The sequence below is a fragment of the Macrobrachium nipponense genome, chromosome 18 (genome assembly GCF_015104395.2).
Source record: "Macrobrachium nipponense isolate FS-2020 chromosome 18, ASM1510439v2, whole genome shotgun sequence".
NCBI classification, from domain to species: Eukaryota; Metazoa; Arthropoda; class Malacostraca; order Decapoda; family Palaemonidae; genus Macrobrachium; species Macrobrachium nipponense.
The window spans coordinates 50,085,972-50,108,004 of record NC_087211.1 but is presented as its reverse complement, the minus strand read 5'-3'; the positions used below and the strand labels follow the sequence as shown (position 1 = coordinate 50,108,004).

The 22,033-nt window shown below is 45.1% G+C and overlaps 1 protein-coding gene across 1 annotated transcript in view; it reads left to right on the top strand.

The window, feature by feature from the left end:
* The first annotated feature begins 11,841 nt into the window (after positions 1–11,841).
* LOC135197042 (transcription initiation factor IIB-like) overlaps positions 11,842–22,033 on the top strand; it is a 32,797-nt gene continuing 22,605 nt past the window's right edge. The window contains exons 1-3 of the mRNA XM_064223978.1: positions 11,842–11,995; positions 19,228–19,414; positions 19,831–19,944. Of these exons, the coding sequence (XP_064080048.1) occupies positions 19,831–19,944 (114 nt within the window). The 5' untranslated portion in view covers positions 11,842–11,995; positions 19,228–19,414. The remainder of the gene's footprint in view (positions 11,996–19,227; positions 19,415–19,830; positions 19,945–22,033) is intronic.

Sequence of the window (22,033 nt, the reverse complement as noted above, 5' to 3'; positions counted from 1 at the left end):
GGTAAGTATGAACAAACTTAATTGTATTATAACAATAACATATTAAAGCAATTTTATCATTATTGCATTACTATGACAAGTAGAATTCATGGAAACAGTTTATGATAATCCACTAATGTGGCAACGATGATTTTGCCATTCTTAGCATGCAAACATTAAAGGTTAAATTTATTTCTGGCATACAGTTATTAATAAAAATCACAATACTAATATAGACTTATATCAATGAAAAGTCCTAGCAAAAAAAAAATATATATATAATCCACTAATCGTCATCTGCTCCGCGATGGTTTTCGGCAGCCAGATGTACAGTGGTCTCCCCGTATTCGTGGGGGATGCGTACCAGACCCCCCCGCGAATGTTTGGAACCCCTATAAAAATGCTAAAAACAGCCTATTTTGTTAGTTAAAACTTAAGAAAAACCACTAAAAATTTTCATAGTACTTGGTTTTTTTAATAGTTTTATCACAAAAAGTGCATTTTATGATGAAATTGATAAAAAAAAACCCAGGAATTTGTGGATATTTCTCATAGAAAAATACCGCGAATGCGCGAATTTTCCGCGAATAATGCAGGGAAACGTTCCCGAGAGAAATCCGCGAATGTGTGAGTCCGCGAATCCGGAGAACGCGAATACGGGGGGTCCACTGTACTCTGTTTTCATTTTCATTACCTAATTATGGGTCAAGATGGAGCTATCGCCGTAGATGCGGAGGTTTCCGCTCTTTTCATGAAATTGATACCCTTGAATCATGTCTCGGTGCCGAGGGCGGGAGCGCGCTCGCGCCGAGTCATGTATTTTGGGTGAAAGTGTGTAATTAAGATGTAAGTACTCCTTTCATTATATTTTTGCCCTGTGCGTTCGTTGCCGAGAGCGTGAAGGCGGTCGGCACGAGCCTCTTATTTTGTATAATAGAATGCAATGAAAGTGGAATCGCAATTGCAGTATTCTTTTTCATTTTCATTTATTATGTAATTGCATCAATTTTCATTTTGGATCAATTTCCGCTCTTACCCGGGAATTGATCCTTACATTTTTATTTTCTGTGAAAGTGAAATCGCAAGTGCAGTTACGAACTACGCTGTGGACTTAGTTCGGTTGTTACGGAGCAATCATTACTTCGTCTTAAGGGGGCCGGCCAGCTAATGCCGTTTTTTAACGACAGGACTTTGACATTCATACCACTTAATAAGGTGACTTGGGACATCTCCAAACCGCATTTGATTTTCGCCTCTGATCTTCGGTTTTGTGACCCCAGGGCAATTTATCCCGAAAATAACCATTTTTCAAATTCTATCCTCCTTCCTTGTATTTAATATAAGACCCTGGATTACTACCTATATAGACCTGATGTCGACCTCCAATCAAATGGAGAGCTTTTTTTCTAAAAGTCACTTTTTTGCTAGATATGAATTTTTCAATATGGTAAAAAAATAAACCCTATAAATCACGAGAAAAAAATTTATAAAAAAAAAAGACGAAAAAAAACAAAAATTGGAAAAAAGGGCCCTATTTGATTGTTCTATAATGTCTTTCTGAGTTATATACCAAATTCCAATGTTATAGCTTTAAAACTAAGTGAGGTCAATAAGTATAGTTTTGAGATACGGGCGTTCAAAGTTTTCCTTCGTATTTCTATAAAGACAATGTTAATAAATAATGATTATTATGAATGTATATTCTTTTTTGTGTATTAATAAACCAAAAACACTATTTTATTTATAATTAATATAAAACTAAAAGATGATCCCTTTGCTCATATATCGTAGCCTGGGGCACTGCTTGAGGCAAGATGGGGCACTCCTTCCTACGTAACCCCCTCTCTCCCCTTCACTAACTCGGCTTATTACAGCGAATTTTCTTCTGTATGTTAGCGAGATGTTTTCCTTGTATTTTCCTCTTTGGCATGATGACATTCTTGCCGAAACAAAGATAAACAAACGTAAATGCAGAGAATGTCAGAGGTGAAACTCGAAGGTGTACTCTCTTTTTACAAAGACAATTTAATAAATCATGATTATATTATGAATTTCATATTCCATTTTGGGTATTAAAAAACCCAAACTATGTTATTTATCATAAATGAAGATCTCTTTGCTCAAAGATCGTAGCCTTGGGCACAGTGTGACGTGTGCTGTCAGGCAAGAAGGGGGCATTACTAGGCAACCCTCCCCCCTCTCTTCACTAACTACGCGTATATTATGATATTCTGTAATAATACTTGAGCGATTTTTCTTCGTCTGTATGTTAGCGAGATGTTTTCCTTGTCTTTTCCTCATTGGCATGATGAACTTCTTGCCGAAACATACATAAACATACGTAAAAGCAAGCGAATGTCACGAGGTGAAACTCAAACGTGTAATCTGCTTGAAGTCTATGGTCCAACTGATTCATGATTGAACCAGAATACCAGATACTCGCTTCTGCGAGCCGCGGAATCTCTACAGATGCCATTTCTCACAATTTCTTTGCCAATAATTATCAAAATTTACGATAACAGAAGAAATATTGCATTTTCTTGTACGGATGAATGTTTGTTCCGATACGTAATACAAACCATCGGTCCTTTAACAATAGGAAGTAGCTAGCGGCAGCTGGAACGGTCGTAAGCTTCGAACAAGGGGAGAACGGTAGTTAACTGCTTCTCCGACAGTCGCGCGCCGCGCGACTGGGAGGTAAACAAATCACTTTTGCTTTCGGCCGCGGGTGTGAAGGACGTGTTCGTCATCGCTCTCTGCCCGCTTCATCGTCGTATGCTTTGTTTATATTGTGTTTTCTACTAATGGTTTGTTGAAAATGAAACTGTAAGTACACTGTTTTCATTTTCATTACTTAATTATGAACCAACATGGAGTTATCGCCGTAGATGCGGCGATTTCCTCTCTTTTCATGAATTGAACCCTTGAATTATGTCTCGGTGCCGAGGGCGGGCGCGCTCGCGCCGAGTCATGTATTTTGGGCGAAAGTGTGTAATTGAAAAATGTAAGTACTCTTTTCATTATATTTTTGCCCTGTGCGTTCGTTACGAGAGTGTGATTGCGCTCGGCACGAGCCTTTTAATTTTGTATAATAGAATGCAATGAAAGTGGATTCGCAATTGCAATATTCTTTTCATTTTCATTTATTTATTTGCATGAATTTAATTTGGATCAATTTTCGTTCTTACCCGGGAATTGATCCTTACGATTTTTTTTATGTGAAAATGAAATCGCAAGTGCAGTATTCTGTTTCATTTTCATATATATTTTATGATAGCATCATATTATTGGATCAAGTTTCCGTTCTTACCCGGGAATTGATCTTTTCCCCTTTAAGTTCTATGAAGTGAATCGCAAGGGCAGTATTCTGTTTCATTTTCATATTACTTTTCACTGCTGTGCGGGGGTAGGGGGGTAAGCGAAGGGTCTGCCAGGAAGTCGTCGGAAAGAGCTCTCCCGCGACTACCCTTGGTATCCGATTCTTCGTCTTCCTTCCTGCCCCCCGCTCAGCTTCTTCGTTGTATTTGTATTTGGGGTCTTCCTTGCGTTCGGGGTGGGGATGTCTTCCCCCCGTGCGTGAGGGAACCCCTCTTACTAATCTAATTCTATGTTACCGCAGGTGCTACATCCGTGGGAGACGACCATTGGACAAGGTATGGACAGACCTCCCCTGGAACTCCCCCCACCCCCCCCCCGGCCCCCAAAGGCAAGGGCGTGCCTAGCATCCACGGGCTGCTGCAGCGTCTAGCGAGGCTGGGGCGGTCTCCACTACTACCACGGCCGCTTATGCTGCTCCCCCCCCCTCCTGGTCTACACTCCCCATGCTGTGTCGATGACGCCGTCTGCCGCTACTAGGGCCGCAGCCGTACCGAGGTGGGGTTGCCGCCGCCGCCTGTTTTCTTCGTGTTGCCTGCCCCAGACTTCCGCTGTTCCAGCAGCTCGCCCCTGGACCGGCCGCCAGGACCCAGGTTCCGCTGGCTGCCGATGATTCTACGAGGCGATCGCTGGGCCTGCCGTACCTGCCGCTGATGTGATTCCGCTGCTTGGCTGGCTCCCTTCTGGGTCTACCGCTGCCGCTGTTCCTGCCGCTCCTGAGCTGGTTGCTGTTCCTGTCGCTCCTAGTTCCTGTGCCTGTCCATGCTGGTCCTGCCACGGTGTGTCTTCCCAGTCCCAGGTCCTTCCGGACAGGTGCAGTCGGGCCGTGTTGCTTCGGCAATAGCCCGGCTCCGGCCTGGATGAGGACCTGACGACTGTCCTGCGTGAGCTGACGAGGAAGAGGAGAAGGGAAGCTGTCATTCTTCGTCTTCATCGTCTGCTGCTGCCTCTTCCCCTTCGACTTCTAAGGCCCATAAGCCGAAGAAGAAGAAGGCTGCCTTCACCCTAAGAAGTCTCCTTCGCGGAAACTTTATTTATAAGGGGCCCGTCCAACCGGTGGGAGGGGGGGTCCTTCTGCTGGTCCTCCTGCCTCCTCGGGGAGCGGGGCCCGTCCTCCCCTTCCGTAAGGGAAGAGATAGGACGGGGACCAGAGGAGTATCGGTTAGCTCTGGTACTTCCTCGCCTGGTGCTAGCGGCGATGCCGCTACGCCAGGTCCCGGCTCGGTCTCTCGTTCGCGCAGAAGATCCCGAGTGTACATTCTCCCTCGGGAGACCGTGCAGCCAAGTTTTCGGCGCCAGAGTTCGCTCGGCGCAAGAACGCGGCACGGAGCAGAAGGCTGGTGAGAGACGCTCAGGTGACTCTTGCCAGGCCAGCGGCCGCTCTTGCAGCGACCAGCTGGTAACCCGGGTTTTCCCCCCTAAGAAGGCTCCTTCGGGACCATTCTAAGGGCCCGTCTCGCTCCGGCGATTCGGGGAGCTCTTCTGCTGGTCCTCCTGCTCCCTCGGGAACAGGGCTTGTCTTTTCTTCTACCAAGGAGAAGAAGACGGGGACCAGAGGATACCAGCTTCGGCTGGCACTTCCTCGCCTGGTTCTAGCGGTTCTGCCGCTAAACCAGGATCCGCCTCGGCTTCTCGTTAGCGAGAAGTACCGAGTGGACGGTCTCCCGCGGGAGACCGTCCAGCCAAAGTCTTGACACTCGAGCTCGCTCGCCGCCAAGACCGAAGCGCGGAGCAGAAGACTGGCGAGTGTCGTGCAGACGAATCTCGCTAGGCCAGTGGACGCTCTCGCAGCGACCAGCTGGCTGCTCGGTTGTTGACGTGACGGTCGCTGACCAGCCACGGGTTGAGGCGAGGAAGGGGTCCCCGGCGGTCGTCTGGTACCGGCCACGGCTGGTTACCAGCGGCTCGACGCGCCGAGAGGACGCTCGCCGGTCTCACCGCGACAACGAGCCTAGCAGGTCACCTGACGCCGCTCCCATCGGGACCGGGCGGAGAACGGTAACCATCAACAGCCTCGCCTGACCGCTAGAGATCAGCGTCGACGTTCTCAGCCCGAGCTCTCGCAGGCGAGCGGCAAGGCTAGGCCTGCTGCTCGATCGCCACCGCGGTGTGGACGATCAGCAGCAGCCCTCCAAGCACGCTGATCCTGCCAGCGAGCTAGGGGGGAGCGTCAGGTCTGCCTCTCCTGTACCTTCAACCTCCTCGGGCTACACCGGGAGGAGCGAGGTACCTATGAGTGATCGCGAGAGGTGCGCCGCTCGCGATCCCGCTATGACGCCGTATGGACCAGGCACGGTTCTAGGACCGACCAGGACATACGCGCAAGTAGCTGGAGGCGACCGTCAGGGGTCTGCCGCTGTTCCTCCTTCTGAAGGAGGAGTATCTCGGGATCTGTTCTTGTTGGAGGGACTGGACGGTCCTACTCCGCAAGACACGGTTACTCCCGAGATACAGAGGAATTTGCAGAAGTTCATTAAGCTGATTCGTCAGCATAATGACCTTGCGGAAAGGATTGCCGCTCCCACCAGCAGAGCCCACGTCTCTGCTCGAGTCGTTTTGGGGCCCGCCGAGAGGGAACCCAAAACGACGGTGGGTCTGCCGCGATCGGAAACTTGCCGATTCTGTCTCGAACCAGAGTCTCTCGTCTCCGGACAAGAAGGCTCTCTCAGTTCTGGCCGGTCGATCAAGCTACTTCCACCTCCTCTACTGCGACAGCGGCGTTTCTACGTGTCTTCGGACACCGTATTTGAATACTCTTCGGTTTCGTCCTCCTGAGAGGTTTCGACCTCGACGAGACTGGAATGAGTCGGAGGACGGTATCGGCTCTCTCCTGTCAGGTGTCGATCAGCCCCACCCAGACGACGTTCACAGTGGCGGCAGACCCTTACCTACAGTGAGAGTTTCGTAACCCTCCGCGGGAAAACATTTTCTCCTGACGATACATTTTCCCAGACTCTGAGAGGCCATCGCCGCAAGGCGATGGCTGTTTCCTACCTCTTCCCAAACTGCTAGTTCCCACCTGGGAAGGCGAGCGAGTATCCAATTCCTCCCCCATTCCCTCTCTCCTTACGGTTACGAGGGAAAGGGAGGGATCCTACAGAGATTTCTCTGTAGGATCCCACGTTCGGGACTGCGCTACCGGGGGGACCTTCGGGTCCTACCTGACGTAAGCCCCGGTCGTTGAGGAGGAATCCTCCTGCCCCATTCTCGATTTCTACGGGAATCGAGAGGACCACCAGCCGATATCGTTTGACGAATTCGGTGTTTCGCAGACTGCTTAGAATTCTACGGAATTTCTAACGCATTCAGTGTTCGAGTTTTACGATCTCCAAAACACTTACGCGAGGAACCACGTCCAAAGTGAGCGAGACGAGAATCCCCGATATACACGATAATCGGGAACCTCGCCTATGCTCGAATTCCTGGAATTTCTAGCATTGGGAAGAAGACTGCTGCTGAAGAAACTATCTCACAGTAGGCGACCAACCTGGAACTAGAGAAGATCGGACGGGAATATCCAGTTTGGCTTGAACTATCGTCTTAGTATTCTGTTCACCATTGAAGCTTTCCTTCGAGGAAGACTTCTCCTTCACTCTCTTTGATAGAGATCGAAGGTGGTCGATCTCCAATCCTTATTTTGTTTTCTTGAAGGAAAGAATTTAGGATGGAGATCGTTGTTCAGAATCCTACAAAATATACTACGTATATTAACCTCGCGACATGATTCTACTAAGCAGTTGAATTGTCCGAGGGGGGGTAGGCGCAATATCCTAGTTAATCTACGGATTGCGACTTATAAGAGAAGTATTCGAATTGAACTGCAACTCGGGGTTGCCTGCAACCTCCCAGGAGTTTTCAGTTCAATTTTATATACTTATGGTTTTGTCACGACAACACCATTTCAACTTTTATATTTACCGAAATTCGTTTCGCCTAAATATAATTGCTCGAGCATATCTTTTATGCTCGGTAGTTCTAGCCGAACGCATTCCCTTGTGGAATAATGGATTACCTGGCAACTCAGGATGACGAGTCAGCGAGAGCTCAGGCTCAACTACTGCGTATTGAACTGCCTGATAGCAGCTCAGTATCAGCTGGGCCTCCGATATGCACGGTCATGTATGTCTCTCTCTGCCCTGCTTTGATTGACTACCGAACCGTATCTCTGCCCAACAATCATGGACTTAGGTCTCTGATTAACGGGGATTCTCGCAATAATGAAGGACCATCTACTGCTGTGACGCTAGATTCCATCGCCGCTTCGACATGCTTTTGCGAGAATTTTCAACAGAGATATCTCTTGGACTCTTTCATCTTTCTGTTTACCGCACGGTAACAGAAGTCCTGTACAAAGTTCTCCCGCTGCATCGCACTGCGATAATGCGAATGATTTTGCAGACATCTGAGTTTGTCTTCAAAATATCTCTTATTCGTAGGTGTACAATTGTTCATTGTTCAACCAAATTACGAGATGTGTCAGAAGACATCGCCTACTCTCCGACCTGACAGCTCTACTTCCAAATGTTCAGCCCATGAGAAGCAGTTCTTCAGGCAGGCTTTCCCCTGTGTTTTCATTACTGAAGAACGCCCGCTTTCATTGCAAACTACGACTTCTCACCGGACAGCAATGAAATAGCGGTTAGCGTTTTCAGTCATTTGTAAGCACAGGTTATGAATCTTGAGAATCCTTCTCTCGATTCATCTGTGAAGACGTAGGTTGCATTCAATATTACCTTCGTCTTCAAGCGGTACATAATGTTGTCTCCTTAGCTGAGATTCAACAACCACTGAGATGTTTTTACCTTCAGGGACCCTCGGTCTTCTAGATGGCAATTTGACTTTCGCCTGTTGGGCACATGCCTTAAGAGAATCATCACCTCGCTGGTCCGGCATTGGTGACAAACAAATACTTATTGTTTGGTCTCTCGGCATAACCCTTTAAAGGCGAAGGTCACGTGACTTACTCGATGCCTTGACAACTTGCCTCTACCGAACGCAGTCAGTCGGCAGCTGTCAGAGCGGCCGAGTCAGTTACGAACTAACGCTGTTGACTTAGTTCGGTTGTTACAGAGCAATCATTACTTCGTTTTAATAGCTTGTCACAGTACCCATACCATTGACACCCACCATGGAGTGTCGGTGTCCTATCCACTACGAGAACTTCGCTGCATGGGGATAGGAGGATGCGAGAGACTTCGTGGCAAACGGACAGACCAGTAATGGGTACTGGACATCACCGCGTAGAGAGTTAGATAAGTAGGGAATAGGTCATTGCAAACTATTTCCTTCCTTTTCCCTCTGATGGAAAACTGCAGTGACTTCTCCTGCGAAGTCAAGCATCCAGGGGATGGGGATCCGTGACGCTCGATTTCGTACCGAACTTCGTAGCGAAGACTCTGAACCCTTCGGTCCTGACGATTGGTTCGAGTCGTTCACAATCCCCTCCCTAATGCACTTCACCGCCTTCGATGCGAAGGAGATGCTGCCTTGTCCGCAAGAACTTCTCCGTGGCGCAGGTACTGAAGGCAGGGGTCTGGTCAACCAGACCACATGCCCTTCCTTCTACCTTCGAGATATTGCCACAGGTCCTTGGATCTTTTTCCCTTGGGACCCTCCCGTGGTGGCTGCTCAACACGTTGTGTAGCGAACCCAGACCCTCGCGAGGCTGAACAGCATCGAGTCCTGGTGTGACCATAAGAATGGATGAGTGAATGAGAGTGTGACTGGCTCCTCTTCCCATCTTTTTCTTCCCCTCTACCTGTGGTTAAGAGGGACCACGTCGTCACCCACCCTGCTGGATAAGGACACAGATGCAGGTGAGCTTACTCAACAGAGCCCCATCCTATCCCTTTTCACTAGGGATAAGGAGCGTATATCCACCACTTCCTCCACAAGGGGGAGGATGGATGCCCAGCTTGAGACAACCCATACTTTATGTTGCCTCTTGCAAACAGGAACAAGTACTTGCTTGCTGGTACGAAGAGATACGCTTGCCTCTCTCTTAGTACTCGGCCCAGAGGTCTGACCATTGATCCTGCGGTGCACACCCCGATCAATCGGACAGAGGCTTGGATCCCTCCCTCGCTCTTACGAACCAGGGAGGCATTCCAGGGATGGACGAACACCAGTCTGTTCATCAAAAGACTCAGATTCCTCCCACCAAGAAGTGAGTCTTCCTATTGTTAAAGGGACCGATGGTTTGTTATTACGTATCGGAACAAATGACAATTTGGTCGAAAATTGCATTTTTCCTAACTATACAAACCTGAGGTCCTTTACATATAGTCCCTCCTCATGCCACCCCTCACTCGGCGGTATTTTGCATGGGCCAAAAGCAAAGTGATTTGTTTACCTCCCAGTCGCGCGGCGCTCGACTGTCGGACAAGCAGTTAACTACCGTTCTTCCCCTTGTTCGAAGCTTACGACCGTTCCAGCTGCCGCTAGCTACTTCCTATTGTTAAAGGACCTCAGGTTTGTATAGTTAGGAAAAATGCAATTTTCGACAAATTGTCATTTTAGGCTTATTGAGTTATGTTTACTAATTACCCTGTAACTACAAAAGTAAGAGGAATTTTGACAAAATATTTCGTTCTCAATTGCCATATGAAGCTCCATGAATTTTTTCATGACTGCATTTTTCGCCCTATACCACCATATATACGGGTTCCAGCCGGCCCCCTTAATAGCTTGTCACAGTACCCATACCATCGACACCCACCATGGAGTGTCGGTGTCTTATCCACTACCGAGAACTTCGCTGCATGGGGATAGGAGGGATGCGAGACTCTTCGTTGCAGACGGACAGACCGAGTATGGGTACTGGACATCAACGAAGTCGAGAAGAGGGATAGGTCATGCGACTATTCCCTTCTTTTCCTCTGAGGGAACTGCGTGACTTTTCCTGCGAAGTCAAGCATCCAGGGGATGGGGATCTGTGACGCTCGATTTCGTACCGAACTTCGTAGCGAAGACTCAGAACCCTTCGGTCCCTGACGATCGGTTCGAGTCCTTCACAATCCCCTCCCTAATGGACTTCACCGCCTTCGATGCGAAGGAGATGCTGCTTTGTCCACAAGAACTTCTCCGTGGCGCAGGTACTGAAGGCAGGGGTCTGGTCCAACCAGACCACATGCACCTCCTTCTACCTTCGGGATATTGCCACAGGTCCTTGGATCTTTTTCCTTGGGACCGTGGTGGCTGCTCAACATGTTGTGTAGCGAACCAGACCCCCGCAGGCTGAACAGCATCGAATCCTGGTGTGACTGTAAGAATGTATGAGTGATATGAGGATGTGACTGGCTCCTCTTCCATCTTTTTCTTCCCCTCTACCTGTGGGTAGAGGGACACTGTCGTCACCCTGCTGGATAAGGACGAGATGCAGGTGAGCTACTCAACTGAGCCCCATCCTATCCCTTTCACTAGGGATAGGAGCATATATCCACCACTTCCTCCAACAAAGGGGAGGAAGTGGATGCCAGCTTGAGACAAACCCATACTTTATGTTGCCTCTTGCAAACAGGAACAAGTACTTGCTTGCTGGTATGAAGAGATACGCTTGCCTCTCTCTTAGTACTTGGCCCAGAGGTCTGACCATTGATCCTGCGGTGCACACCCCGATCAATCGGACAGAGGCTTGGACCCCTCCCTCGCTCTTACGACCAGGGAGGCATTCCAAGGTTGGACGAACACCAGTCTGTTCACCAAAAAGACTCAGATTCCTCCCACCAAGAAGTGAGTCTTCCTATTGTTAAAGGACCGAGGGTTTGTATTCGTGTCGGAACAAATGGCAATTTGTCGAAAATTGCATTTTTCCTAACTATACAAACCTGAGGTCCTTTACATATAGTCCCACCTCATGCCACCCCTCACTCTGCATTTTTTTGCATGGGCCTAAAGCAAAAGTGATTCTTCACCTCTCAGGCGCGCGGGCGCGCGCACTATCAGACAAGCAGTTAACTACCATTCTCCCCTTGTTCGAAGCTTATGACCGTTCCAGCTGCCACTAGCTACTTCCTATTGTTAAAGGACCTCAGGTTTGTATAGTTAGGAAAAATGCAATTTTTGACAAATTGCCATATTTCATCTTCCCAACCTAATGTAACTGTGTGGGGTTCCAGTGATGTCATCTTATTCTGACTAAATATACAGTATTAATACTTGAGTAATTTTCATTCAGTGTGTCACTTTCTGTATACATACTGTACAAGTGTGAATCCTGTTCTAGATTAGCTTTACGTATGTTTTCAGGTCATGTGACATTCTTCAAGTATTTATCCTTGTGAAATTCACATGATAAAGAAAGGCATTTTATGCTCATTTAGCAAATGAATTTGATTATTCTACTTTCCTTTGTTTTTAATGTTTGGGATTTGTGATAACATATGCTTTGATACGGTTTGCTGGTATTGTGCATTAGAATTAAATTTACGTGACCAGTACGTGCAAGCAAAATTTCTCTTTCAGTTAGGTTTTATTATTGTTAAGATGCTATTATTGTTAAGATGAAAAATTAAAATGGATCTTTCTGCAGGGGAAGATTCAATGAAGTATGCTGTCCTCAGCATCCAGATGCTCATCTTATCGAAGATTACCGTGCTGGAGACCAGATTTGCTCAGAATGTGGTCTTGTTGTAGGAGACAGGTAATTGTAGAATTATTTTATGCACTGATTAAATAGTACTATCGTTCATATTTCTTGGTTGGTAAATTTTCTTGGTTCCATCCCTAAGTCAAGACTATAGACTATCTGTAATTAATTGTCTCTCAGTACCCTGCTTGCATTCACTGGACATATGTTGTTTCTTTTGTACCATACTGTGTAGTAGTATTATTATTTTATTAGATGAAACCTATTCACATGGAACAAGCCCAAGGGGCCACTGACTTGAAATTCAAGCTTCCAAAGAATGTTGGTTTCAGCCTCCCACCGCAGACCCCACACTGCACCAGTAACTGATTGTGATACAGAGCCAGTGATTTTTCATCGCCCAGGGGGAGGGGGGAGGCATGAACTCGCAACATCTGAGCGCCATGCCGTGATGCTAGCGACCATACCAGCGGACCAACTAACTTTATTTTTCTTTATTTTTCTTTCTTTTAAGGATTTATGTATTTTTGTTGAGAGATGGGAGGAGTTCTTGGGCTCTTTGCATTTGTTTAATTCTGAATGAGTAAGTGAAAGTGACTGAAAAGCTTAAAACTTTGTGATTTTCTTATAAATAATAATACGTAATAAATAAATAAATTTCTTAAAAGTATGTTGACAGTTAATTGCTGCTAATTGGTACTGTAGTACTGTGCTAGGTAGTTAACCTTAGGTAGTCTGAAGTTTTATTGAGTATATGTGTTCAGGCGCTCAGTTGTTAAGTGCAGTCATATTTATAAAATAGAATTTTATTGTAGTGTCTTACCGAACAATTATACAGCCGTGATTTCCACGAGCGGCAGGATACTAAATTCAAGTTTAGCGCGTCGGCGTCGCCAACACTGGTGGTGATGACGTCATCTCCCTCCACTCGCGGGAGAACCAGGTACAACTGCCCAGGTGAATCCAATTCTTTTCCTGCCGGCGTCCGGTGAACATCGGTGGTCGGTGCGGTTGGATGACTTTGCTTCGCTTTTTTTCTTGTGGATTTGATCTTCGGAATTGGTGAAGTACTCTTTTTTTTGGCGCTTGTTGTTATTTTGTTTTTCTTTATTTAGGCGTTGCCATGTCGAATTCTAGTCCGTTCGGGAGTTTAGGTTTTGCATCTCAGGATGTAAAAACTAGATTATCCAAGTTAGAGTATGATTCTCACACTAAATGTGTTAAGTGTAGGGGACAGGTTTGTTCAGCAGATCGAACATGTAACGAGTGTAGTGATTGGACTGATTCTCAATGGAAGGTTTTTAGTTCATACTCGGAGAAATTAGCTAAAGACAGAATTAGAAAAGCAGCGCTTAGGGAAAGTAGACTTAGCTCTGCTTCGTCTTGTGATGCATCTGTTCCTTCTGTTTCTCCTCAAATTGTTATGTCTCCTTTAACTACACCTCCTATTCCTCCTACTAATCCCACTTCTCCGGCTTCCCGTGTAGTTTCTTCCGACACCATTGCCAGTCTGGAATCGAGGTTAGATCAGAAATTTTCGGTACTAGCGAATACGGTTTTGCAACTTGGTAATTCAGTTAAGACGTTTTTGGAGAAAGCGGCTTCAAGGTAGGTAGTGTAGTTGAGGGTGCGTGTCTGTCCTGACACGTCTCCTAGACAAAGGTCACTGTCCAGCTCCCCCGCACCGGGGAGAAGACATACCGGAAGTCCAAGGAGTCGATCGGGATTTGCCCACAGACAGGCGCCTCTCTTGTTGAGCTGTTGCGCCTCAACAGGGCTCGGTTGTTTAAGCGTTGGAAAGGTGTTGCGGTCAGACGCCTTTCGAATGATTCAAGCGATTCGTCTCCGGTCGCGCGGCGCTCTTGGCGAGATTCGCCCGTTTCGCGTCCCTTAAAGAGGCGTTCAGGCGCCGATTCTTCGCCTCCTCCAGTCAAGCGGTATAAGGAGCCTGAGAGTAGGGTTGCGCCGCGGCCGTTAGCGCTCGTTCGTCGCCCTCAATCTGTGCCTTTTCGGCTCCATCTACTAGTAGAGATTGTGGTTTTAGCGCTGTAGCTAGCAGTTCTAAGGGTGTTTCTTTAGGCGCTTTTTCCGTCTGTTACGCCTGATGCGCCTGTTTCGCCTCGAATTTCGGCGGCTCCGAGCGAGGCGCAAGTAGTTTTTCCGCCTCCTGCTGAACATTTAGGCTCTTCCAAGCCTACGTTAACTGTTTTTGATTCGTCTCTGGCGCCTTTGCGCAAGCAATTAGAGATGTTAACCAACTGGATGAATAAGTCCAAGGGTGGTTCGAAACCTTCAGATCCGGTTGTAGTTCCGTCTACTTCTTCGGCGGTATCGGAGAATGAAGAAGAAGTAGAGGAGGAGGATTCTCATCCCACCTCTCGTGTTATTCACGTCTCCTTAGATTTCTTCTGGTATCTTATCCAGATTATTTTGAGAAAGCGGGCTCCGCGCTCCACAAACTTCGACTTTTTTGATGAGGAGGAAAACTTCAGACCCTCTCCTCCCAAAACTTGTTTCTATTCTTAAAGCGGTTTTAGACATTCGTGTGAAAGAGACTGAGAAATGGATGTCTATGAAAAGAGACTTAGGGAAGGCTCTTTTTGCTTACCCTCCCTCTAAGTTGCTTCGTAAGAGGTATAGGTTTTATGTAACTGGGGAAGCTCCTTCTCTGGGAGTTTCTGCCTCCTCCAAGGGAGACTTCTCCAGTTTTAATCGACTCCTCTAGAAGATCTGCTTTCGCCGCAGCGAAAGTTTTCTTTACAGCGCCTGAGTTGGACCACGTTGTAAAGAATCAATTTAAACTTTTGGAAGTCTTTAGCTTCCTTGATTGGACTATTGGCGCTTTAGCGGCCAAGATCGAAGACTGTCCTTCTCTTTCAGGAGTTAGTGGAGGATTGGATTGGGGTTCGTCCTGTGCGGACAAATCCATTAGGATGGATGTGATGAGTTAGCTTCGCTCATCGCTTTGGTACCTTAAGAAAAGGCAACTTTTGGTGCTCCTTTGCTTCTAAAAGGGTTACTTCCCACAGAAGTCTGCTCTCTTGTTTGCTCCTTTTGTGAAAGATAACCTCTTCAGACGATGTAGTGTTGTCAATTTCGTCTGCGCTAGATAAGAAATCTACTTCGGATTTACTGGCACAGTCTACTAAGAGACCTAAAGCTCCTGTGGAGACTGTTCCTTCGGTTTCTCCTCTGGACCCAAGTGCCTTTTCGAGGGAGAAAACCCAAGCGCTTCTTTCGGCCGAAGTCGAATTTGCGACTCAGTCTAAGGCCTCGGCCAAGGTTAACAAAACCTTCCAAATGAAAGCTCGGTTCTTCATGCACCAGTGGGAGCCAGGCTGGCTCTGTTTTGGGAGGAATGGGAAAACAGAGGAGCAGAAGCCTGGGTAGTGCAAGTACTCAAGTTCGGCTATCGTATTCCTCTCGTTTCACCTCCTCGCTCTCACCTGTGCCAATTCCATTCCAGGCATACTCTCCGGGCTCAGACAAATTTCTGGCGCTAGCCGCAGAAGATGGAAGCGCTTGTTCTCAAAGAAGCGATAGAACAGATAGAAGGGGATTTTCCTCCAGGCTTTTACAATCGCCTTTTTTGTAGTTCCCCAAGTCATCTAGGGGGCTGAGGCCGGTTTTGGGATGTGAGCGCCCTGAAACTTGCATGTCCAGAAAATAAAATTTCATATGGAGACCACTCGGTCGGTTCTGGAGTCCATCAGACAGGGGGATTGGATGGTCTCTCTGGACATGCAAGACGCTTATTTTCACATTCCGATACATCCGCGAATCTCGGAAGTACCTGAGGTTCATGTTCGAAGGCAAGGTGTTTCAGTTTCGGGCGCTTTGCTCGGACTAGCGACCGCTCCTCAAGTTTTCACCAGGGTTCTATCCCCGATAGGAAGCTGGCTGCACATATTAGGAGTAAGAATCATCCCTCTATCTGGACGATTGGCTTCTCCGGTCGGAATCAGAGAGTCGGTGCATGAAGGACCTTGGAACAACTGGATCTTGCCAGAAAGGTTAGGAATTCTGGTCAACAAACAGAAGTCCCAGTTGGTTCCATCTCAGAGCATCCTTTATTTGGGGATGATTCTGAATGCTCAAGGTTTTTCAGGCTTTTCTGTCCCCGAAGAGGGTTTCAAGGCTGTCTGGAGACAGTTCAGGGAGTTCTTGGACAAAAAGGTAAGTTCTGCCAATCAGTGGATGAGGCTCCTGGGCAAATTGACGTCAGTGGAGAAATTTGTGGACGTTGGGAAGACTGAACATGAGACCTCTGCAGTTTTTCCTGAGAGCCTCTTTGGTGCAGGAAGACACAACCAGACTCGATTACCTTTCCTGTCACAGATCAAATAAAAGAGGACCTAAGGTGGTGGCTCTCTCGAGCAAGGTTGGAAGAAGGGTTAGATTTACGACCCATCTCCCGAACCTACAGTTCTTTTCCGACGCATGCGGACACAGGTTGGGGAGCCCTACTGGAAAGTCAACGGACTTCAGGAAACTTGGTCGGAGAAGGAGAAGAATTTCCACTATAAATGTAAAGGAACTGTTAGCAATTTTCTTGGGGGCTCAGACAGTTTCGGAGTTTAGTAGAAGGCGAGCAGTGGCAGTGCATTCCGACAACTCACGGCTCTCTCGTACGTGCGGAAACACAGGGGGGGACTCAGTCTTTCTCTCTGTACGAAGTAGCCAAGGATCTCCTCCTGTGTCAAACGAAGCGAAGGTTCAGCTAGTCCAGAGATTTTTGTTCCGGGAAAGATGAACGTCCTGGCGGACGAGTTAAGTCGTCAACAAGCAAGTGTTTACCTCTGGAGTGGACTTTGGACAACAAGATTTGTCAGAAACTTTGGCGCCTTTGGGGACGACCGTCAATAGACCTGTTCGCGACATCAAGGAACAACCGTTCTTCCTCTCTTTTGTTCTCCAGTCCCAAGATCCTCTAGCTGGGGTCGGTGGAGCAATGCTGTTGGATTGGTCGGGTCTGGAAGCTTATGCATTCCCTCCGTTCGGTCTAATAAGAGAGGTGCTGACAAGTTCATGTCGCACAGCAATGTAACACTTAACGTTAATCGCTCCCTTTTGGCCCAGGAAAGAGTGGTTCCCGGACCTTCTCCAGTGTTAGTAGACTTCCCCAGACTTCTTCCTCCAGAGAAGTGGTTCTCAAACAACCTCACTTCAAGAGGTTCCACCAAAAACTTGTCCGCTCTAGCTCTGACAGGGTTCAGACTGTCCGGAATCTTGTCAGAGCGAAAGGATTTTCAAGAAGAGCTGCAGAAGCTATCGCTCGTTGTAGGAGAGAGTCTTCTAACAAACTCTATCAAGGGAAGTGGAGAATCTTCAGAGAGTGGTGTAGAAGTGCTAAAGTCTCTACTTCTCGCGACCTCTTTAACAGAAATAGCAGATTTTCTTCTATTTCTTAGGAACTCTAAGAAACTGGCTCCTTCGACGATCAGAGGATATAGAGCCATACTCTCTTCGGTTTTCGACATCGAGGTTTGGATATTTCCTCCAATTCAGATCTGTCGGACCTCATTAGGTCTTTCGAAACCACTAAGCTCCCGCAAGATACAGTGACTTGGAACTTAGATGTGGTGCTTAAGTTCCTCATGGGGGCCACCGTTTGAGCCTTTGAAGTCGGCTTCACTCAGGAACTTGACTAAGAAGGCACTTTTTCTTATTGCACTAGCTTCTGCTAAGCGTGTCAGCGAATTGCACGCTATAGACAAAAGAGTCGGTTTCTCTCAAGGCAATGCTGTATTTTCGGTATCTTTGACCTTTCTAGCCAAAAATGAGAATCCTTCTAATCCTTGGCGAGGAGTTTTGTGGTAAGGAACTTATCTGATTTGGTTGGACATGAGGAGGAAGAAAGGCTCTTATGTCCAGTCAGGGCTATTAAGCAGTATCTGTTTGCCACTAAGGGTATTAGAGGACAATCTTCTAAGCTCTGGACCTCGGTTCAAAATCCCTCTCGTCCTCTTTCTAAGAATGCTATATCGTTCTTTATTAGAGAGCTTATCAGGGAAGCTCACTCGCAGTCCGAGAACGACAATCTTTCCGTTCTGAGAGTTTAAAGCTCACGAGGTTAGAGAGTGGCAACTTTCTTTAGCATTCAGAAAAAGAATTTATCTTAGGCTTCGATTCTTCAGAGCACGTTCTGGAGATCGAATTCGGTTTTTGCGAGTCATTATCTCAAAGAGATAGAAACGGTTTTCGAGAATTGTAAAACGTTAGGTCCGGTGGCGGTTTCCGGCATGGTGTTGGGAGAAACGGCACATGGGGTCGTCACCTCTATGCTAACTTTTCACCTTGAATAGGTTGTCGAGTTCAAGGGAAGCTTGGGGGTACTGAGTACCTGGGATACTCCACCAGTCTGTTAGGTCAGATTTTACAATGGTTGGGTATATATGTTTTTAAATCTGGTGTTGGTGACAAATGTTTTGTATGATTGAATTTCTGGTCTTAGCCCAGGGCAAGGGCAATCTTTGTTGTTACTATCCTCTGTCAGTCAGCCTTGACTCGCTTGAACTACGGAAGGATTCCACTCCTGTAGAGGCTAACTTTGGTCAAATTCCAATTCCTCTACAATAGTAAGAAGAGCACCGACCAGAGGCAGTAACAGTCTGCTGTAGCTCTCTTACAAGGTAAGGTACAACAGACACCTTGATTGTTTACTGGTATGCATAAATGTAACCATTTAAAAATACTAGTGGTCCACTGAATCCCACCTTCCCATAAATGTGTAATCAGCTGTATAATTGTTCGGTAAGTACACTACAATAAAAATGAAATTTTCATTATTAAAATGAAGGTTTTATTTGTATACTTACCGAACAATTATGATTATACCCACCCTTCCTCCCCTTAGGTGGACGGACGGGCAGAAAGAATTGGATTCACCTGGGCAGTTGTACCTGGTTCTCCCGCGAGTGGAGGGAGATGACGTCATCACCACCAGTGTTGGCGACGCCGACGCGCTAAATTTGAATTTAGTATCCTGCCGCTCGTGGAAATCACGGCTGTATAATTGTTCGGTAAGTATACAATAAAACTTCATTTTAATAATGAAAATTTCATTTTGTGTACTCTATGCTGAAATTTTGAATTTTATTATTCAAGATCTCAATATTGAATGTTGCTGTGATATTACGTACTACATGCTGATGATGTGAGATATACTCTGAGAGATTGGTATTATGTTGATTATGTGGTAAATAATTATACTAGTCTTTCTGCTCTATGTTAATAGGCTGTCTTTGATATTTCTCCTTTTTTTTTTTTTTTCACTATGATTACAGGGTTATAGATGTAGGTTCTGAGTGGCGTACTTTCAGCAATGAGAAGGCAAACAGTGACCCTTCTCGTGTTGGTGGGGCAGAAAACCCTCTTCTAAATGGCTCTGACTTGTCTACCATCATTGGTCCTGGAGCTGGAGGTGCTGGGTTTGATGGATTTGGTGGTCCAAGATTTCAGAACAGAAGATCTGTAAGCTTTTTTTTATTACTTACAAAAGTTGCGTTAGTTGCTTGTAGAACAGAATAAAAATAATTCTTTCATCATAATTAATAATCAGTGTAACAGTATATTACAACCATCTATGATTTCTGTTATTTGTCATATGTACAAGAAATCTATGCATAAGTGGGATTTGTCTCGTGTGTGTGATGCCCTTTGACCCTTTTTTACCTCCTTCAAACCAACTTGGGCATGGAGATTATTAATGGATTGCCTTTTCATGAAAACGTTTACATGGATTAACTGTATACTAATTATTATTGTAACTTTAATACTCATTGTTTTTTAAGTCACCCACAAGATTGCATGAGACAAAAAGAAATGTTTGTTTGTGGTTTAAGGTTTTATGAATTCATTTATCTTCTAATATTATTTTGATTTTTCAGATGAGCAGTTCAGACAGAGCCCTCATTAATGCTTTCAGGGAAATAGCCAACATGGCAGACAAGATCAATCTTCCAAAAGCTATTGTAGACAGGGCTAATGTTCTCTTTAAACAAGTAAGTACATACAATAAAGGGTTGCATAAGAGTATTTTGAGGTTTGCTCTTTTGTTATGTTAGTTGTCCTCTTGATTGACTAATTACTTTTGTTGTAAAATAACCCTTAAATGCTGAAGCGGTATTTTAAAAATCGTCTCCTGTATGCCGGCGGTGTTTGCGAGTGAGTGTCAAAGCGGAAAAAATGTTTTTTTTTTTAAAATCACAGTACGCTTAGTTTTCAAGATTAAGAGTTAATTTTTGGCTCCTTTTTTTGTCATTGCCTGAAGTTTAGTATGCAACCATCAGAAATGAAAAAAAAATATCATTATCATATATAAATATTGGGATATAATGACAGCACGAAAAAAAATTTCATATATAATTGTATACAAATCGCGCTGTGAGCAAAACGGTTAAAGCAATTAAGTTAATTTTTTTCTGTTGTATTGTACACTAAATTGCGATAATTTTGGTATATAACACATTGTAAAACAATCAAGGCAACACAGAGAAAATATTATCACAAAATGATACATGAATTCGTAACGTGCTGATGTATAAAAAAAGCTGTCTTCAAAAATTCACCATAAATCGAAATATTGTGCTAGAGACTTCCCGTTTGTTGCAAAATGAAGGTAATTGATTGAATATTACTAGACTGTAAGTGTTGTAGCTTACAATTGCAGTTTTTTACCATTTTGGTCGAGTTAAAGTTGACCGAAGGATAAAATTTTTCTATTTATCATTATTTATATGAAAATATTTCAAAACAGATAAAAGCTACAACCATGGGTTGTTTTTTGTTGTATTCTACATGAAATTGCACACATTTTCATATATAATACTCCATGTAACGGTTAATATATAATGGTGCAAAAATTATGTCAATGTTACGAAATAATTTCTGAGATGTGTCACTGATGCTTTTTAATGCGAGAAGAAAGAAATTCGCGCTTGAGCGCCTGGGTAACGATTGTAAATAAAACAACGCCTTGATCCGTGAACTCCCAGCATCCCCCAAGGTGCATGATTCAAAAGTTTTTGCCTAGTAGGCCTATAACTATTTTTCCGCGAATTTTTAAAAAACTTTTTATATCGACGTACCATACGTCCAATCGGCACCCGACAGACAATTTTTATTGACATTTGATACGTCCAATCGGCGTTAAAGGGTTAAGGGCTATTTTATGATACTTTCATTATTTACTGACTGCAGTGAAATGATTATCACTGTACTGCAATTAGAATTTTGTGAAACAAATATGTTCTGAGACACTTGAGCCCCTTTCGAAGAAAAGAAAAAGAAACTAGTCTGTCAATAAAACTGCTCTTATGTTGGTGGATCCAATGGTCCTTAGATATTTGTGAGTCTCTTTCTTAGTACATCTAGAATGTGCATCTTGGACAGCAATTACTATGCGCTCCAAAGCTTAAATCTTTTGCTACATATCGGCTTCCCCTTGTCTTGTAGTTCATTATATAAGTTTCTGCTTTATTTGTATATTTGTGATAGGACTTTTTCCCTTGGTTTTGAATATACAAAAAATTTCTTAGACTATTTTTTTCCCTTTTGTGAATGCAGTACAAATTTTTTTACAATATATTTTAGTCTTCAAGAATGGACTGGTTTTTCTTCTAAAGTTCCTGAACCCCTTTTGAATTTTGTGCCTCCCTATTGTCTGCATTTCTTATTTGTAGCATGGGATGAAAGTATTTTATTGCACATATGTGAAACTATGTGCCCAAATTTGTTCACATATGTGAACAAATTCAACTATTTAAAAAAAATGTACTTGTAAAACCATTACATACTGTACTGATACTGTAATTGGAGTGCCCACCCCCCTACCAATTATAGTAGAGGCTCGTGAGTCATGATTTAATGACTTGGGCTCAAGTGCTTTGTCCCGTTGTATCCACCCTTGCCCGTGCAGGGTTTGATAGACTTATTTTTTATTGTTCAGGAAAGATTGAAACGTCTAGAATAATTTTAAAAAATTAATTAAAAATCTTGAGAACAAGATGTGGTAGGCCATTTTACATGTCTTCGTTCAAGTGTAAAGATAAGTGTCCAAGAATATGTATACAGGCAGTCCCCGAGTTATGA